The sequence below is a fragment of the Helianthus annuus genome, chromosome 8, assembly GCF_002127325.2.
Source record: "Helianthus annuus cultivar XRQ/B chromosome 8, HanXRQr2.0-SUNRISE, whole genome shotgun sequence".
Lineage (NCBI taxonomy): Eukaryota > Viridiplantae > Streptophyta > Magnoliopsida > Asterales > Asteraceae > Helianthus > Helianthus annuus.
In genome coordinates, this window is record NC_035440.2 from 96,375,224 (window position 1) to 96,394,332 (window position 19,109).

Consider the following 19,109-nt stretch of genomic DNA (forward strand, 5'->3'; position numbering starts at 1 on the left):
AGTTAGTTTAGTTAAAGATCTAAAGGTTAGTGTGTAAGTACATGGATCGTGCTCCACGTTGCAGGGAGAATAAAGATAGATAAGTCTTGTCTATGTAGTTGATTAAACATTGTTATCACCGATTAAGTCTTGCATATAAGAAGCCAAGCTAGTGATTGTTTGTTCTCATCTTCATAACCTTTTCAACTACTTTTGTGTTTCTTGATTCTTCATTTCATTTCATTTCATTGCAGTTAAGTTTAGCTTAGTTTAAGTCGATCATCAACCAACTTCTTAAATTTTACTTTACTAAGAAAACAAGACGTGTACTACTAACCATAAGTTTCTCATAGATATGATCACCTGCTTACTCTAGCTCTCTAATCTCTATATATTATATTAAGATTTTTCATTACTTAACCATTCCTAACGTGGTCTGCGGAAATTCATTGGAATTGACATTTGAATTCAAATTATAACATGTTTGATTAGGATTTGAAACTAAAATGGGATCCCTGAAATCCTTTCAAGTAAAGGAATACAATGTGTCAACATTTTTTTCCAAATTGTAAAGGAATTAACCTTTCAAGTAAAGGAATACAACATGTCAACCTACCACCGTCATAGTGTCGCTACAGTCACCACTGCTACCATAGCCGACCTACTAGTGTTGTTATCACCACGACCCACCATTGGCAGCGCCACTACTCTGCACAAGGTCTAACAAATTCCAATTCCTTTAGCAAGATTTGTAATTCAAGTCTACATTTCAATTTTCCAAATAACAACAACAACAACAACAATAATGGGAATCAAATTTTCCTTAAGATCATTTTATATATACAACTAGTTGATGCCCGCCGCCCGCGTTGCGGGGCGATGACCGAATAATTCTTAACCAATTAAAAAAACAGTACTATATTTTATTTTGAACCAGGGGCAAAATCATAATTTTGAACCGATGGTAAAATCGTAATTTTGAACCAGGGGAAAACCATATTTTTATTTTGAACTGGGGGCGAAAACGTATTTTTGAAATGAGGATAAAATCGTATTTTTTAGCGGGGGCAAAAGCATATGTTTATTTTCGGGGGGGGGGGGGGGGGGGCAAAACGTAATTTTAAACTGGAGGCGAAAAACGTAATTTTAAAGTGGGTGTAAAATAACAAACTGGTGTAAAATCGTAATTTTTAGCTAGGGAAAAACATATTTTTATTTTGAACTGGGGCAAAACCGTAATTTTGGCTGAGTGTCAAATCGTATTTTTTTCAATCGAGGGCAAAATCGTAATTTTGAGCTGAAGAACGTAATTTTGAACGGACGGCAAAATAATAATTTTAAAGCGGGGATAAAATCATAAATTAATTGGCCCAATAGAGAAGTGCCAGGCAGGTGCCTGGCACTATTCCCCTTGTCGCCCCTTTCCTCCAATCAATTGGAGGCACTATTCCCGCTAACCTTTGTATTTGTTGTGTTTAGGTAATAGGTAATAGGTAATGGGGGCGAGGGGTAAAATCGTAATTTTTAACTAAGGCAAAATCGTATTTTTATCTGGGGGCAAAAACAAAATTATATTTTGAGCTGAGGGCGAAATCGTAATTTTAAACTGGAGATAATATCGTAATTTGGCAGGACTATAGCTGGGGGCAAAAACATTATTTTATGTTGAACTGGGAGTAAAATCCTAATTTTTAGTTGAGGGCAAAATCGAAATTTTATGTTGGGAATAAAATTATAATTTGAGAGAACAAATGAAGAAGTGGCAAACCGCTGCTTAACACTTTTCTCCATCTCCCTTTTTTAGTTATAGATAACTATCATATGCTAAATTAAAAAAAAAAACACAAACCATGGCCGCTATTTTTGGCCAATAACCAAACAATACTATTGCCCTCCACTTAAATGTATATGTAGTAAGTTGATGCCCTGCCCGCGTTGCGTGGCGATAGACGAATAATTCTCAATCAATTAAAAAAAACACTATTATAGTTTTGTTAGGAAAAAAAAAACTAAAACGATGACAAGACCGTAGTTCTGAGCTCAGGGCAAAACTGTAGTTTGTCAGGATTAATGAGCGAGTGTTAGGCAGCTCATTAACATAGAAAAAAAGTTAAATCCAGTCAACCAATTAGAAAAAACATTTTTATAGTTTTGCTAAAAAAACTAAAACGATAGCAATACTATAATTTGAACTGAGGGCAAAGTTGTATTTGTTAACTTGGGTAAAATCGTTTGCCAATAGTTAAAGTGATGGCAATACCATAAATTTAAACCAGAGACAAAATCGTAATATAATTTTGCACTAAGGACAAAATCGTAATTTTAAGTTGGGGACAAAACTATATTTTTAATTTGAACTGAGGGCAAAATCGTAATTTTAAATTGGGGGGGCAAAAGCATACTTTTTTTAACCGGGCAATAACATAATTTTAAACTGAGAGCGAAATCATAATTTTTGAAACGGGGCGAAAATGCAAAATCGTCAGTTTGGGAGAAAAGCAAAAATTTATTTTGAACTGGGGCCAAAAATATAATTGTAATCTAGGGATAAAATCATAATTTTGAACCGAGGGCAAAAACGTAATTTTGAGCGAGGGACAAAAACATATTTTTATTTTGAAGTAGGGGCAAAACCGAAAAGATATTTTAAATTAAGAACGAAACCGTAATTTTAAAACGAATATAAAACAATAAAATGGTTGGTCCAATGGGGAAGTGCCAGGCAGCTGCCTGGCACTATTCCCCCATTTGGTTTTTGTATTTTTGAACTGGGGCCAAAAATATAATTGTAATCTAGGGATAAAATCATAATTTTGAACTGAGGGCAAAATCGTAATTTTGAGCGAGTGACAAAAACATATTTTTATTTTGAAGTGGGGGCAAAACCGAAAAAAAAAATTTAATTAAGAACGAAACCGTAATTTTAAAACGTATATAAAACAATAAAATGGTTGGTCCAATAGGGTAGTACCAGGCAGCTGCCTGACACTATATTCCCCATTTAGTTTTTGTATGTATAGGAAAAGCTGCTTTTTGTATGTGTAGGAAAAGCTGCCTGTCACTATTCTTTCATTTGGTTTTTGTATGTATAGGAAATAACATTTCAAACTGAACTCTTAATAGGAAAGTTGCATATACGACAACCATGATAGCTTTTCATTTTTTTACAATAACGTCTGTAATCTGTTTTAATGAAAATCTGAATTTGTTTAAAAAAAATATTAATCTAACAAAACAATCAATCGAAAAAAAATTGAAGTATAAAAAACACCATAACCATTCTACTGGAAGTCAATGTATAGAAGATTTAACGAAAGAGATAAAGAGAGTAGCGGGAGATGTTACGTAAAAGCTTTATGTATAACAATTAACTAGAGGTGGTAATTTCTGACACGATAGGGTTGTCATATCTAACGCGTTTAATAAAAAGGTTGTGGCTGGCCTAACACTTTTATCGTGTTTAATTAAAAATGGCAATCCCTCAACCTGTTTAATTAAACATGTCAACCTACTACCATGTCTATAATCCATTTTACCCCATTTATTACAACACACCAATCCAGTGAACACATTACAATACCTATATATCAACATGTTTAACAAATTTTGATAATTGCGTTAATAAGGTCGTATCCATGTTATACGATTTTAAGTGTGTGCACCGTGCGGGTTAGGGTTGATGTTTTTGACACGGATAAAAGTACTGTTAAAATTTCAACACGCCCGCCCGAAATCAACCCAAATCAATTTACACCTTACAATTAACACAAAAGGTAGAAATAATACAATATTACGATCCTTAGAATTGGCTATTATTAATTTAGCAGTTCGGAACTGAAGAGCCATATGAATAAGATAAAACACATCAACAACAGTCCTTAACGTTGTAGCTGTTATGGCTAATTTCCGGTCAATACCAAGACACGTTTTCGTTTGATCAAAAACCGGAAGATAGAAGAAGAGTGGATCGATAGAGACAGCAAGAATACACGAGACAACAAAGTATTTGTTCCATGTGAGTAGAAATTTATCTTGTGGGTCTAAGATTTTGTTTTCTGAACCGTAAACTTTTTTCATACATGAATACACACGTACATACATATATACCACTGGCTAAACAATAAAATTTCAATTAGTTTATGCACACACACGTAGGGATGTAAACGAACCGAACGTTCAGCAAACAGTTCGTGAACCGTTCGGCGAGAAGTTCGTTTATGTTCGTTCGTTTAATAAAGGAACGAACATGAACAAGAAATTTCGTTCGATTAGTTAAATGAACGAACACGAACAGAAGTCTCGTTCGTTCGATTGTGTCCGTGAACGTTCGGTAAGGTGTTCGTGAACGTGTTCGTGAACATTCGTTGATTTGCATTCGTTTATATTCATATGTTTGTGTTTTAATTGAAAATCTGTGTACTTTCTTATATTTTATTTGTACTTTTTATATTATTAAACTTTTATTTATTTTATTACCTTAACAATTAAACTAGGAAACCCACTTTCATCTTGTTTATGCATCATTTTTTTTTTTTTTTTGGGTAAAGGGTTACCCCAGTGATTCTATTATAGACAACCGCCAAATAAGTACAAGTAGTGAGGATGAGTTCCCCACTAGTTCATATACAGAACAGGCCCCATATATGTAAGCAAATAAACAAAACAAACCAAACTACCACCTCGACCTAGCCTACTACAATCATGATAATGACTAACTAGTAGACAAACGAAAATAAATCATACAACGACGTCAACCGCCATCATCAAAAATGAAATGGCCACCAACCGGCAGCCCCCTAGCATGAAACAAAAACCACCTATCCACTGGATAACTTTGTGGAAGAGGTGCTTGCCCCTGTACAGGCAGACGTAAGATGTGTACCCGATGTCATAAACTCATTCATTTCATCATATACAACTTCTACCTCATCATCGTCAGACTCCTCATTTACCTCACGTCCCTCTTTATACTTCCCCTGGAGGGAACCCCATTCCCCCCAACACAACCAAGAGCACTAAACGAATTGTGTGTTTGAACCTTGGACGAACTAGTACCCCATGCATTCACATAGGAAGAACTTATTGCCTTTTTCTTTTTATCCACAGGTCTCTATTCAAACTTGGGCTTCTGATTGTTAACTTGAAAACCGCTCTTCTTTGCATTCTTCTTTGTCTTAACTTCCGTATAACCATCCTCATCTACTTTCGGACTGTTAGTAGGAGGCCTCACTGTCGATCGAATGCATTTTGGACACTCCTCAGAGTCATGCCCAAATACACAACAGTGGGCACATCTCGGGGGTTTCCATTCATATTCCACACGAATAGTCTCATTGACATACTTGTTCTCATCCAACTCAGGAATAGCCATGGTTAGGACCTCTTTAAAGTCATGTTCAGCGGATATATCAATGAGGGCCCTAGCATAGCTGCTTCGTCCCCAAGCCTCATTGCACATATCAATAGTATACGAATCCAACCGCAAAGGAGAACCAATTTTAGATGCCAACATGCTTAACCCATCGTCAGTATACGCCACTAGAGGAACCTCATGCAATTTCACCCAAACCGCAACCTTTTTAATATCTTCTTTTTTAAGAGTGATTGTAGGGGACCAAGTGTTGAGAAAAAGAGGTTTGTTCTGAATCAGCCAAGGACCCCCTTCAAGGACATTATTCATACCCTGTCTGTCTTCAAACTTGAAGAAGCAAAACCCATTCGAATTCATCATAATTTTCTGAAAACCATGTTTTTTCCAATTTGTTTTCACAAAATATTCAACAACCGGATAAGCAATTCTATCCCCCAGGAAGTAACCATAAAGAGTATTTGCTAACCTGCTGTTAACCTGACGAACAGAATCAATTGGTAAAACAACATCCACTCCTTCCAAGGAGACATCCGACTTTAGTGACCTAAAATTAATATTATTTACATCGGCGAATACGATCGACTCATGTTCAACAATAAGGGATTCAAGTTCAAGTGCTACTCTCTGGGCCATCTATCTTTATCCTTCGTCGCGTTCGCCAAATTTATTTGTTTTCGTTTGTGTTCGTGAACCGTTCGTGAACATGCTCATTTCCTTAATGAACGAACACGAACATAAAATCTCGTTCGGTAAGTGTTCATGAACACATTTATTTCCTTAATAAACGAACACGAACAAGGCCTTGTTCGTGTTCGTTCGGTTCGTTTACAACCCTACACACGTACATACATATATACCACTGGCTAATCAATATTTTCTATTAGTTTTATGTTCAATTGTTGGGTACTTGGGTTGGGTGTTTTTTCTGGCTATTTATTTTTGGGCTATGGAGTATGGACCGCACCACATAACTTAAATTTTCTATTAGTTAAATGGGTTTGTAAATGATGGGCCTGACAAAATGGATATTTCACAAATCTTATATCATTGTTTTCGATATGATGGCCCATTTATTCAACATCAATTTCTATATACGCCTAAGTATTCTTATATTAATAAATGAAAAACATTTCAACACCCGTTACTTTCTGATACTTTCTCAGCTTATTTTCCTATTTATCTCTTATATTAAATAATAATAATAATAATAATAATAATAATAGTAATTAAAAAAATAGATAAGAATAAATATTTGTTTTACTACAAATAATTTTAAACAAAAATTTAAATAAGGAGAAACGTTTGTTTTTTTATATAATCATAAAATTATATCCCGAGTATTATGAGTTCGGTGATTGAACTTATGGTACATTAAGACTCAAAGGTTCCCGTTTGATACATACTTAATAATTATCAAATTATAAGTGTTTTTAGACGCATCACTATAGTGGTTTGGACTCACCATTATAGTTGCATAATTCTTTCAAATGTCAAATCTAAACAAGTTAGTTTCATCTTTGTAATGTTAGACGTACTGTTATAATTGGTTTAAACACATTATTTATCACACATTGCATCAACATTTAGAAAGAACACCATTTTTAAATTATAACAAATCTATACTCCATTCAAACCGTGGGACTCGATTTCCACCTTTTTGTACCGTAAACTCTCTTGAATATAAATTTTGGATGAGTGTTTTATAAATGAAATAAGCATGAATGTGCATAAAACTAACTAAAATAAACAAATAAGCATGAATGTGCATAAAACTAACTAAAATCAGTGTATCTCAAAATTTGAATGTATCATAAAAACGGGATTAAACCCCATGTAATACATGTGTTTTAACCTAATAATAAATAAAAAAACAAAGTAAAATGTTATAATAAGTAAATAGTGCATTAAAGTTCATTTAAATAAAAATTGATTGTTGTATGCGTTAATATATGACATTATATTTTATTTAAAGATATATATTTTTTATTATCTACTATATAAAAGTAAATTTATGCAACTCGTGTAATACACGGGGTTCTACCCTAGTTTAATATGCAAGCAAAATGTTTTATAAATAATTTAGTTATGAAATTCTTCCTCCCCTGGTTAAATTCTGAAGTATCACATATTTACAAAATTAAACATTTCAAGTTTTACAAGCAACCTATACAGATGAAACTAAGATGGTTTTAAATTTATATTCGTGTAATTTTGTATGGTGTAATCTAATATTTCCCAAAAGTTATTTCTAATTAAATAATTTAAACTACATTTTTTTTTGTGAAAATGCTCTTGCTAATATGTTTTCATATTCAAAGTGACGAATTAAAAAATATGTTACCGGGGAGAAAATTACAACCTTGATACAACTTAATTGTAGTAAAATATAACACTTCAATAAGATACGTAGGCTTAACGTATTATCAGTGAGATACGTAGGGCTTAAAAGTTTTATAAGTCGGTTAAAATTATGGGTTAAAACCTACTTTAGTCATACTTTAGATATCTTAAAAAGTAGTTTAAAGTTTTTAGTCTTTAAAAGTGTAGGAGGAGCTTTACTCGCGAGGAGTAGTGACCTCTGAACCTCAGCCAATAATACTGTGTCATATCAACTCCTTTCTTATTTCTTCATTTTGCCTCAAACATAAGGGGTGCTCCTCTTGAAGAGAGTAGTCTATTTTTTTTTTCTAAAAATTATGTATTAATAATTAAAACATATTTAAACAAAATAAAATTACATTATCTTAAAAATAAAAATAACACTAAATCGAACTAAATAAAGTTACATTGAATTAAAAAAAGTAAGTTGTGAAGCTTGGGAGTAAAAAGGTTGAAAGTGTGGTGAATACCCGAGTGAGGGTTGAAATGGTGCACTCGGACCACTTGAACCGCCAAATCGTTTGCGAGACGCGTCCCCTATTTTTGGAACCTGATCCTCGACTAGTCGAACCTTTTTTCTTCGCATCATCTTTGTTTTGTTTATCCATGGTGTATGTGGTTTGTAGTTTGGTTATGAATGATTTCGAGTCGTGAGAAATTAAATTGTGAAAGGTCGTATTTAAATTGAGAAAATTATAATTTTTTTAAATCTCAAACGGCTCTGTAGCCGTTGAAAGGCTCCAACAGTCGAAAATTTCAACATTCCCACGCGATGACCACTCTCCGGGTTTGCCAATTTACCGCACGCCAAATGGCGATGGCGGCGGTGTTGCCGGGCAATAACAGGTTCACCGCTTGCCATCCCCGCAAGCGCTCCGTTCACCCTAACAGAAGCGTGTATGTTGCACGCTAGATGTGCACAAATCGGTTAATTTTCCTAACCGGTTTAGTTAATCAGTTTAGAGAGTTATTTTCAAATTGTTACTTTAACTGGTTCGGTTAATAAAAGGTTATTTTCATTTTTTCGGTTTTTTTTCCATACATTGGTTAAAAATTGGTTACTATCCTAAACAGTGGTGAAGCTTAAAAAAAAGTTCGGGGGGTCGGAAAGTAACGGACCTAAAAAAAATTTCTATTGTGTAGTTTCGAGGTGTATGTTCCGGTCGGACGTCGGTGATTCTATTCGGGTCAGGTCGGGTCAAACATTAATATCAAATAAAAACGTTCTCAAACATTAAAAAAGAAGTTATTATTTTATTCTTCCACATAGCATAATCTAATAACAAAACAAGTTAACAAATCACCCTAAATTTCAAACTCTAATTTCTATCTAAATCAAATCACAATAAGATTAAACAAATAAAATTAGACATAGTTACAGAAAGATTCAACAAGTTTAGAGCAAAAATTCGAACCAATTTCACCCCTAATTTCAACGTAACTCGCATAAATTTCAGCCCTAAATTAAACCTAAAGATAAAAAACACATAGTCGAACAAGAGTACAAGACCACAACAACGAGCAGTGTTTTGGCTTCTGTTCTCGAACAAGAAGCTGAAGTCGAACAGTTCTGGAACCTTCGTTCCCCCCCCCCCTCTGCAGTTCTGGCTTGTGGCTTCTGTTCTTCTAGTCGATGTCCCAAAGTAAACGAATTTAGGTTTTTTTTTATAGGGTGGGCTTTTAAGTTTGGCTATATAATGATTTGATTTGGGTTATATTAGTATTCTACCAAATATAATGATTTTAATGTTTGGACTAATTAAATATTTTATTTGGGCTTTATAAATAAAAAATTAAAACCGGGGGGTCGAAAACGTATATACCTACAAAATCCCATACGAAACGTACATATAAACACTACTGACCGAAACGTTCGGGGGGGCGGGCGCCCCTCCCCGCCCCTTAAATCCTTCGCCCCTGATCCTAAATGTCTAGAACCAGTTACTATCCTAAAAGTCTATAACCAATTACAAACCGCCCGTTTTTTAACTCCTAACCGATTATTAATGTACCGGTTATGGTTCCAGTTAATACCGGTTTTGGTTAACAAAACGGTTTTTTTACCCATCTATACTGCACACTTATAACGTAAGTGGGTATATATAAGACGATACAACACTCTAGACTCTAGAGTTAGAGGTGCACAAAAAAACGGACCCAGTAAAAAAACCCGGAACCTGTTTTTTAATCTCGGGTATTCTATATCTGAAACCGGAACCGACCCTACCCATAGGGTATGGATAGAGTATTCATTTTGATCTCAATACCTGGAACCGAAACCAGAACCGATCATACCCGATTAATACCTGAAATCGAACAAGAAATGGAACCGACTATACCCGATTATAATCGATACATGATTTTAATATGTTTCTTTTTTAAAACGTTATTAAAAAGTATGAAAATATAGAACTAAAATACTCGAAAATAGGGTATAAAAGACCCGAAAATAGGGTATTTTAATACCCGGTTTATTAAGAAACAGAACCGAACCCTACCCGGAACTGGGCATATAGGGTACGGTTTTTTTGTCAAACAATCAGAACCGAACCGGTTATAACAATAACCTATTCCAACCCTTAAAATGAGAAATCGAAACCGGTTATTAAAATTAACCGGTTTGTACACCTCTGTCTAGAGTATAACCTTAATGGGCTTAACATGAATGGGCCTAACCCTAAACTACAATATCTAATTATCTATTACGGGTTTGGATTACCATGTCTACCCATATAACACTTATTTAACAAAGTTACAAGCAAATTATATCAAACAAAATTGCAATAATTCTTTCTTTAGGTTGTATTTTACGAATGCTTGTAAAAATTACTGAACTTTAGAGTATTTTACAGATGCTTATAAAAATTACTGAACTTTCGTAAACATTTTTTAAAGCAAGAACCCTTAAAACGTGTTATTTTGGGTAAATGTAATAAAAAAACTTTATTTGTTAAATTATTATAATAAGTAGAAGAAATCATTCCTTGTTTCTTCTATTGAGTTTTTGAGTTTGTTTGTCTGAGCTACATATATGGTTATTGCATCTTAATATAACATATAATTCAATCAAAGTATTTGAATGTAACTTGATAGGCTATGAGCCTATGATTTATTGGAGGGAGAGTTGCTTATCTAAACTAATTATCCTATTCTCATTTATAATTATTACTAGCTTACAGACCCGTGTATTACACGGGTTAAATGACGAAAAAAATGTAAATTATAAACTTATATATAATCCTTACTAATGAAATGACTTATTAGATAAAATAGATACTACAATCTATCTTATTATATGACTTAAAAGAAGTAACACTAAAAAATAAAAAATAATGATCATAAAATTGCAAGTATTTTTAAAAATAATTATAAATTATGAGGTTATGGTAAATGAATTGTAATTAAATTCGACTATGTATATTAATGATATAATGAATACTTTGATATAAATACTAATTTTGGATATATGGATCATGAGACGAGATATAAATATCATCATAGTATAGAAAGTATTACATATTAAAATAAAATCATACTCCAATAAAGTATACGTTTAAAAAATAGGACTAAGGTTTTTTAAACAATAATTTTGAGCATCTACAACAACCTCTTTAATTAGTGGTCGACATTTAAATATTCAAATTAAAACTCGCATGAAAAGTCGGAGTTCTTCAAGTTCTCACAACTCAATGAGGTAATAAAGTATACATTTAAAAATAGAACTAAAGTTTCTTAAACTATAATTTTGAGTGTCTACAACAACCTCTTTAATTAGTAGTCGACATTTAAATATCAAACTAAAACTCGCATGAAAAGTCAGAGTTTACTAAGTTCTCACAACTCAAGAGGGTTTTCTCTTAATCCAAATATATATGTCCAAGCATTGTTTAAATATGGACTATATTCAAATTTGTGCATATAAAACATGTCGTTATCAAATTTTACAACTATATCATACATAAGTAACATAACGATATCCGATTGATGTAATATATATAAAAAAAAACCTATGTAAAATGCATTTAACCATATCCGGAATATGAAAAGTTATTTGATATATTTATATTAGTTATATATAATTATTAATTAAATTTGAAATTATATGTTCAATCTCTAACTATATTATATTATATTACATTATATTATATTACATTACATTACATTACACTACATTATACATTGGCAAATGATTTCAGCCCAGCTGGTTGATGCATTGGAAATGATAGGGTAGGACTCAGGTTCGACCATTGATCCCATCCGAGTTTTCTACCACAGTGCATTTACTCCAGAGGGTGCTCTTGTGGAGGGTGCAACTCCTGTTATGTGGCCGGAGGCTGGAAATTTTCTTGGGGACAGCGTAACGCCCCTCTCGACCAGGTGTGGGCCCGGTTAAGACAACATAGTCCTGGTAATGAATGGTGGCGGGCCTGCGTCTTACGGGTGTGAATTAGCCGTCTGTTGTGAAGTTCACCTGTCAAAAAAAAAAACATTACATTATACGTTATATTAGTTATAGATAATTATTAAATAAATTTGAATTTACATGTTTATCTCTAACTATATTAATTAATTATACTATATTATATTATAATATATTTCATGTATAAAAAATCTATACTTTCTATAAAAGGAAAAATCCAAGTGACATAAGAAAAACTGATGTGTCAGCAGGAGAGGGTGTCTAACAAGGCTTTTCTTATCTCATTATTACGTCATAAAGCCTAATATTAAAAGAGTTTAAAATTCAAAGTTGGCCCACATCAAACCACTGCCTTGTGTATTTTCAAATTTTAAAGGTCTGGCCCACATTCTAAAAGGCAAACCACTGCCCATCTACGAGAAAGTAGCAGCTGGTTCCTTTGGCAAATGTATACTTAGCAGCAGCAGATGTTGGTATCTTCCGTAATACTTGTAGATCAGCAGATGTTTAACGTTAATTACTGGGAAAATCAAATTTAAATATGCATGGGAATAAGTAATTAGCAATTAATGCATGTCACTCGGATTCAAACTCCTGTCAATCATCCATCTTATATAAGGCTTTTCTTCTCATTTCCCTCTTCATATTTCATCACGCTTTCATCTTCTCTGATTTTGAAATTTGAAATTTAATCACAACCCGAATTCCGAATTAGAAGCATGTCAATATCAGTTGATAGTAATAATCTGAGTTTTGTTAACGATTTGAATCCTGCTAAGGATATGTGGAACATGAAGGCGAGAATTATACGAAAATGGAATCAGGGTTACAAAATGGAGATCATCTTCATTGATGAGAAGGTAATTTATATCTCTGCTTTTCCGTTTTATTTTAGAAAATGTAGTGTTGTATGCTAAGAACATAATTTCTTTAAATGTTCTTCAGGGTGCTAAGATTCAAGGAGGTATTAAGAGTCATCCGATACCTGTTTTTGATGGACAACTGCAAGAAGATGCTGTTGTGATTCTTTCGAAGTTTGGTGTTGGTGAGAATAAAGATTTATATAAAGTAGTAGTGCAGCCTTATAAAATCAACTTTTATATATGCACAACTGTTACTCGTGTGAGAGAGTGGCAAGGTGTTGAGTATGGTTTCAATTTCAGAGCTTATGAACATATTCTTCAAGGAGAGGCGTTAAACGCTTTGAGTGTTGGTAATGTATATTTTTGTAATCATGTCTTGCTTGTATAATATTAGAGAGTTTTACTTATATTCTTGTATAATGTGATCATGTAGATGTTGTTGGATCTGTGATTTCTTGTGGAGATCTTGAAATCTTTGATCGACTTCCAAAGGAGACTAAGAAGATGAATTTCGATATTGAAGATTTGGAGTAAGTTGTTGTTTATATGTTCAGTCATGTAGTGATCATAAAATGTATTTAATGATGTTAATAAAAAAGATGAAGAATGTTTGTATTTAATGTGGGATCATGTAATGGTAATAAATGAGGTTTATATTGTTTGTATGTAATGCTGAATCATGGTAATAAATGAGGTCTACAGTTTATTCTTAATGAATATAGTACTGAAATTGAAACCATTTGCTACTTTAATAAATGTTATAGTTTTCTTGATTTATTTTCTGTTTTTATTCATTCAATGTTGTTTTGATATGAATATTCTTTTCATGTAGTGGTAAGGTTTTGCGGTGTACTGTGTGGAATGATTATGCTCTGCAGATTAAGGACTTCATTTCTAAAGTCCCACCTCATGAGCATGTGATGGCTGTTATACAACATGGAAAGTGTAAGGAATGGAAAGGTATTTTTGTTACTTTCTACAAATCATAACTATATTGTTTATTTCTGGCAATATAAAGACACGTATACATTAAATATCTATATACTTTTCCATGTAGGTGAATATACTGTTCAAAGTGACAAGTTTGCAACACGAATTTTTCTGAATCAAGAAATTGATGAAGTTGATGAGCTAAGGAGGAGGTAATTCTCAATGTAATTTCTATTATATATAGATGGAAAAGTCAAATACTTGGTTTCATGTCATTTGTATACTAATTCTAATCATTTGTGGTATTCAAAAGGCATATATTGAAGTTTGGACAAGGGAGTAGTTCCACTTCTCAGACGATACTATCGTCTCAGAGTATTTTTCCATTACATAAAGAATTGGTAACTGAAGGTGTGAAGAAACATGTTGATGAGATTAGCGAGATAGAAGAGGTTTCACTTCTTTGTATATAGTTTGGTTATTTGTTTGGTTTGTCACATGCGTGTTTTTACAGGAAGTGTGTTGTGTTTTTACAGGAAATGTCTTGTGTTGTGGTTGCGACAATTAAGATTGTGCAAGAAGAGTATTGTTGGTTGTATGCTGCCTGTCGTAAGTGTTTCAAGAAGGTGATGGGTAAAAGTAGGGGTGCAAACGAGCCGAGCGGCTCGTGAGCTACTCGAGATCGGCTCGAGAAAAAGCTCGAAACGAGCCGAGCCTTATCGAGCCCGAGCCGAGCTTGAGCCTAAAATAAAGCTCGTTTGTTTATCGAGCCCGAGCTCAAGCCTCGCATGTGAAGCTCGTTAGGCTCGTCGAGCCTTATCGAGCCTTAGTGTAAATGAGCCGAGTCGAGCCGAGCTTATTCAAACTTGTTTACAAGCCGACATCGAACCTAAAAATAAGCATATGTAGTAAACGAGCCCGAGCCCGAGCTTCAGTTATCGAGCTCGCGAGCCTAAAAAGTCTAATATTTATTTAATATATTACTTAATAGATAATAAACGAGCCGAGCTCGAGCTTGAGAAAATACAAACGAGCCGAGCTTGAGCCTTGAAAACAAAGCTCGAATCGAGCCGAGCTCTTATAAGTTAATCGAGCTCGAGCCTGGTCAAGCTCGGGCTCAGCTCGGCTCGTTTGCACCCCTAGGTAAAAGTGAATACTTGCAGAATGTTGAGAATGTTTCAGATGATATTGTAGGATCGTATTCGACCCTGTTTGAGTCGATCAGAAGAATTCCTATCCAAAACAAGAGGCGGAAACTAATGTTCTGGTGCGATTACGGCTGGATTCACTTTAAATTGTTGTTGTATTGATCTTGATAACGTTTACAGACTCTGACAGCACTTCGGCAGCACTTCGTGGCTCACCGGAAGAAAACACCTACCACACACACACCTAGTTTCGCTTGAATGACCTCCCATATATATTCCACAAGGTTTCGCTTATACGGACATGTACGTATAAGCGGAACTACATCACTGACATATGAGCAGAACTACAACCTTGACACATGAGCGAAACTAGGACAATGACACAAAAGCGAAACCTTTTCTAACATATTTTTCTAGGATTTCGTGCCATATCTAACCTATACAACATTAGACTCGATATAAGACGTAGTCGACAGACGTAGTGCACAAACAAACTCCCCCTCGGATGTTGACAGAGTCTTCAGTGTCGAGTCTTCGATTGTCAGCCTACAGTCTTTATCAGTCTTCAATCTTTCTCTGAAGAATTTGTCATTGCAAGAATCCGCAAACTCTATCTTCATCATCAACAAACTCCTCTCTCTCGGATGTTGACACGGTGTCTTCAGACTCCCCCTCTCAATCTGCTGGGATCGTAGTCTGGAATTCACAGCTTCGAGATTCATAACAAGATCGTTACTTGGCTCTATTTCAGTACAGAATCATCACCTGGTACTCATTAACCTGCACAATCTCTACCCACACATAAATTTCTTTAAAGATTAAGCCTTTCAAACTTTAGAAACTTTGTTATAATGATTTTGCATTCAGGATCTTTTCCTAGCTCTTATCATTTTCACATGCACTCTCCCAAATTTGTTCTTCATGTTTAGCACTTTGAATTACGAAAATCAGCTTCTCAACACCAGTTGTCGAAAATCTTTTTGAATTTTCTGAAAGAAAGTAACTAACACCACTTGTAAACAAAAAAAAACAGAAATAGAATATTTACAGACAATATTTTTTGTGAGTTCGTGCAAGAGAATCATATCAGTTTTGAGACATATCACCAACACCGTTAAGCTAGATTTCATATTAAGCTCTAAACAATTTACTTAGATTGTCAGTATGTTTGTCCACTTAAATTTTCACACAAGTTTTCAACTGTTTTGAGATACGCAATTAGTGTCTTAGATACTTAAACTTATCCGTGTGTCCCACTACTTGAATATACTCCCGTATCCAGATCCCAATATTCAGTCTTACAGGTGAGTATACCACAGATTATATCTGTAAAGGGGTTATGTGCGAGGGTCGTGAGAGCTCAGGTCGATACTTCCGTATACGCAGAGAGATGACGGCTTCGACTTTTGGTGTGTCCCCTTTAGAGGATCTTTTGATTACAACAGCAGCGACTATCAATTTTATTGTTTTATCAGCTTGCTGAGGGCGATGCTATATTTCAAGCATTTGCGGAAAGCATTATCCGGGGACTAGGTCAGTACTTCCATACAGCAGAAGTCCCGGGATAATACCCCAGATATCACTGAGCATAAAGACCTCATATCTCAGAATACGGGACCTTTCAAACAAGATTTCAGGGGTTACCTATATATCCAAGCAGTTTTGTTAACCCACAGAATAAACAAGTTTGATTTTAGGTTTATATCTCGTTACAGTTTACTAAATGTGCGAAAACCTACTGACACATCCACAGTAAGATTGTTTATCACATTTTGACTTTACATTTCTTTAGCATGTCGTGATAGTCTACTGATGTACTATCATTTCCTCTTTTATGCAACAAAAACTCATTTTTCAGTTTTATCATGTTTTTGACTTTTTCAAATTTCCTGATGTTTTTGGATTTTCTAAAATTTCTTACTCCCCCTAAAATTCAAATACATCTAACGAAAAATTGAAAATAAACTATACAGAACATGACAACCGATATTGAATCGCTTCAATTCTCCATCCGCTTGGCATAAACAGTCAGAACTCCCCCTCACAACAAACTATTTTCCCATAATGATTTCAAAACACTCAAGTTTGTTTTAATCAGAATGGTTTTTCCGGAAAATAAGTTTTGTTGATTTTACCACTTGTAAGTTTGTCAATTAACAAATTCGGGGATGTGGTTCATCATATTGTTTTTCAACCACTTGTAGGAAAAATTCAAGTACAAATTAATGTCCTTGATTTACCATATGCAGATATGCACAAACAACTCTTCAAACCTGTTTTTCAACCAATTGCCATCTGTTGGTTGAATTCTCAAGATGCCGATTCCTACTCCTCGCTTACAAACCTGGGAGTTCCGGCAAATCATGCAAAACTTCTTAAACACATTATACAAACATGATAAAGAATGATGCCGATTCCTGATCCACAATTACCAACTTGGGATCTCCGGCAAGTCAGATTTTTACTCTTTGAAAAATATATCCACCCAAGCCTGACCTTCCTTGGGTGTAACTGTTTCTTCATCTTTACTTTTAACAGACTTGTAAACCCCTCTTTTGGCAGCATAAAATTCTTTAACACCTTTAGCCTTACCATTGACCATGTTGCCAAAAATGTGTTTCACATTTCCATTAAAAGTTTTTTCAACATCAATTAATCAAATTTCTTCTTGTCAGAATAAAATTGATTTGAAATTTCAACTTTTCCAACTTTCTTCATAAAATTTTCAGCACGCAACGGTGGAAAATTTTCATCGTTCATAGTTGGAACTGATCTTTCAACCTTTTTCTCAACACGTGGCTCCTCTGATTTTGTGGAATCAGATTCATCACCAGAAATGTTACCTGAACCTTTCAAAACCCATTTTTGATTTGTTACATTTTCTTTTCTTTTCAAAACACTCTTTGAACATTCTCCTTTTTCAAAAGTTGACTTTTCAAAACCAGTAAACTTTCGGGTTGACAGTTCAGTTTTCTCGACGACTTTCTCTTTTAGTTTACTAAAGACTTCCTGTTTTGGTTTGAATGTCTTCGGACAATACTTCGCAACATGACCAACAGTTTTACACTGAAAACAGATTCTCTTTTCAATCTTCTTTGAAACATCATTCTTCTTCAACTCTTCTTCCTTCTTGGCAAGGAATTCCTGATTTGTCTGCTTTCTGAATGATTGTTCTTTCTCAACTTCTGTCGTTTTTCCTGAAACAAACACAACTTTTGGTTTATAAAATTTTTCATTTTTATAGTTTTTCGGTTGATTAAATCCTAAACCTTTCTTTTTGAAATTACGATTATGGTTTGGTTTCTTTTGGAAACTATAACCACAATTGTAACCCATTTTCTTGTTAATTCTTTGTTGTTCTCTTGAAGTGTATTGTTTAGGTTTTCCGATAAGATTTAAATCTTTTATTTCAGAAATATTAATTTCTGTAATTTTGAAAACCTTTTGAATCATTTCAAATCTGACACTTCTTATTGGAAAAGCATCATCAGAATATAATTTGTCAGAATCTTTCAAAGTATATGCCACTTTAAATGATTCATCATTCAAATTAGATTTTGATAGTAAAAATTGTATATCATAAACCCGTTTGTCCTTTTTTATTGTTGTCTTTGACGCATCGGACTCAGACTTTGACTCGGATTTGGACTCCATGTTTGACTCCTTACTGTCATCTCTATCTAACACCTGATCAACCACACTTTTTATCAACTTTGATTCATGATCAGTGTCGGATGACGTGTATGTGACATCAATATTTTCTGGCAAGTTATCCGATGGCCCAGACTCCCATTCTAAGTTTATTGTTTTTTTCGACTCTCTCGGAATTTGGATTTCGAGGTGAATATCCATTTTCGACCGGGGGCGGACATCTATTGTAGACCACTCTTGATTTCTTACCAGAAATCTTCACATTATCTTCATCTTTTGTCACGGATTTCTTTTCTTCGGACGTCTTCACTCCTTCAAATGTCTTCAAATTCTCTACGACTGGATAAATCCTGTCAATAAGAAAAGTA

At 34.2% G+C, this 19,109-nt stretch overlaps 1 protein-coding gene across 1 annotated transcript; it reads left to right on the plus strand.

Moving 5' to 3' along the window:
- The first annotated feature begins 13,296 nt into the window (after positions 1 to 13,296).
- LOC110870374 lies at positions 13,297 to 14,415 on the plus strand. The gene is made up of 5 exons (XM_035976086.1): positions 13,297 to 13,342; positions 13,446 to 13,542; positions 13,845 to 13,972; positions 14,070 to 14,154; positions 14,256 to 14,415. Exons 1-5 carry the CDS (start codon positions 13,297 to 13,299, stop codon positions 14,413 to 14,415), a joined length of 516 nt encoding a protein of 171 aa, XP_035831979.1.
- The last annotated feature ends 4,694 nt before the right edge of the window (positions 14,416 to 19,109 follow it).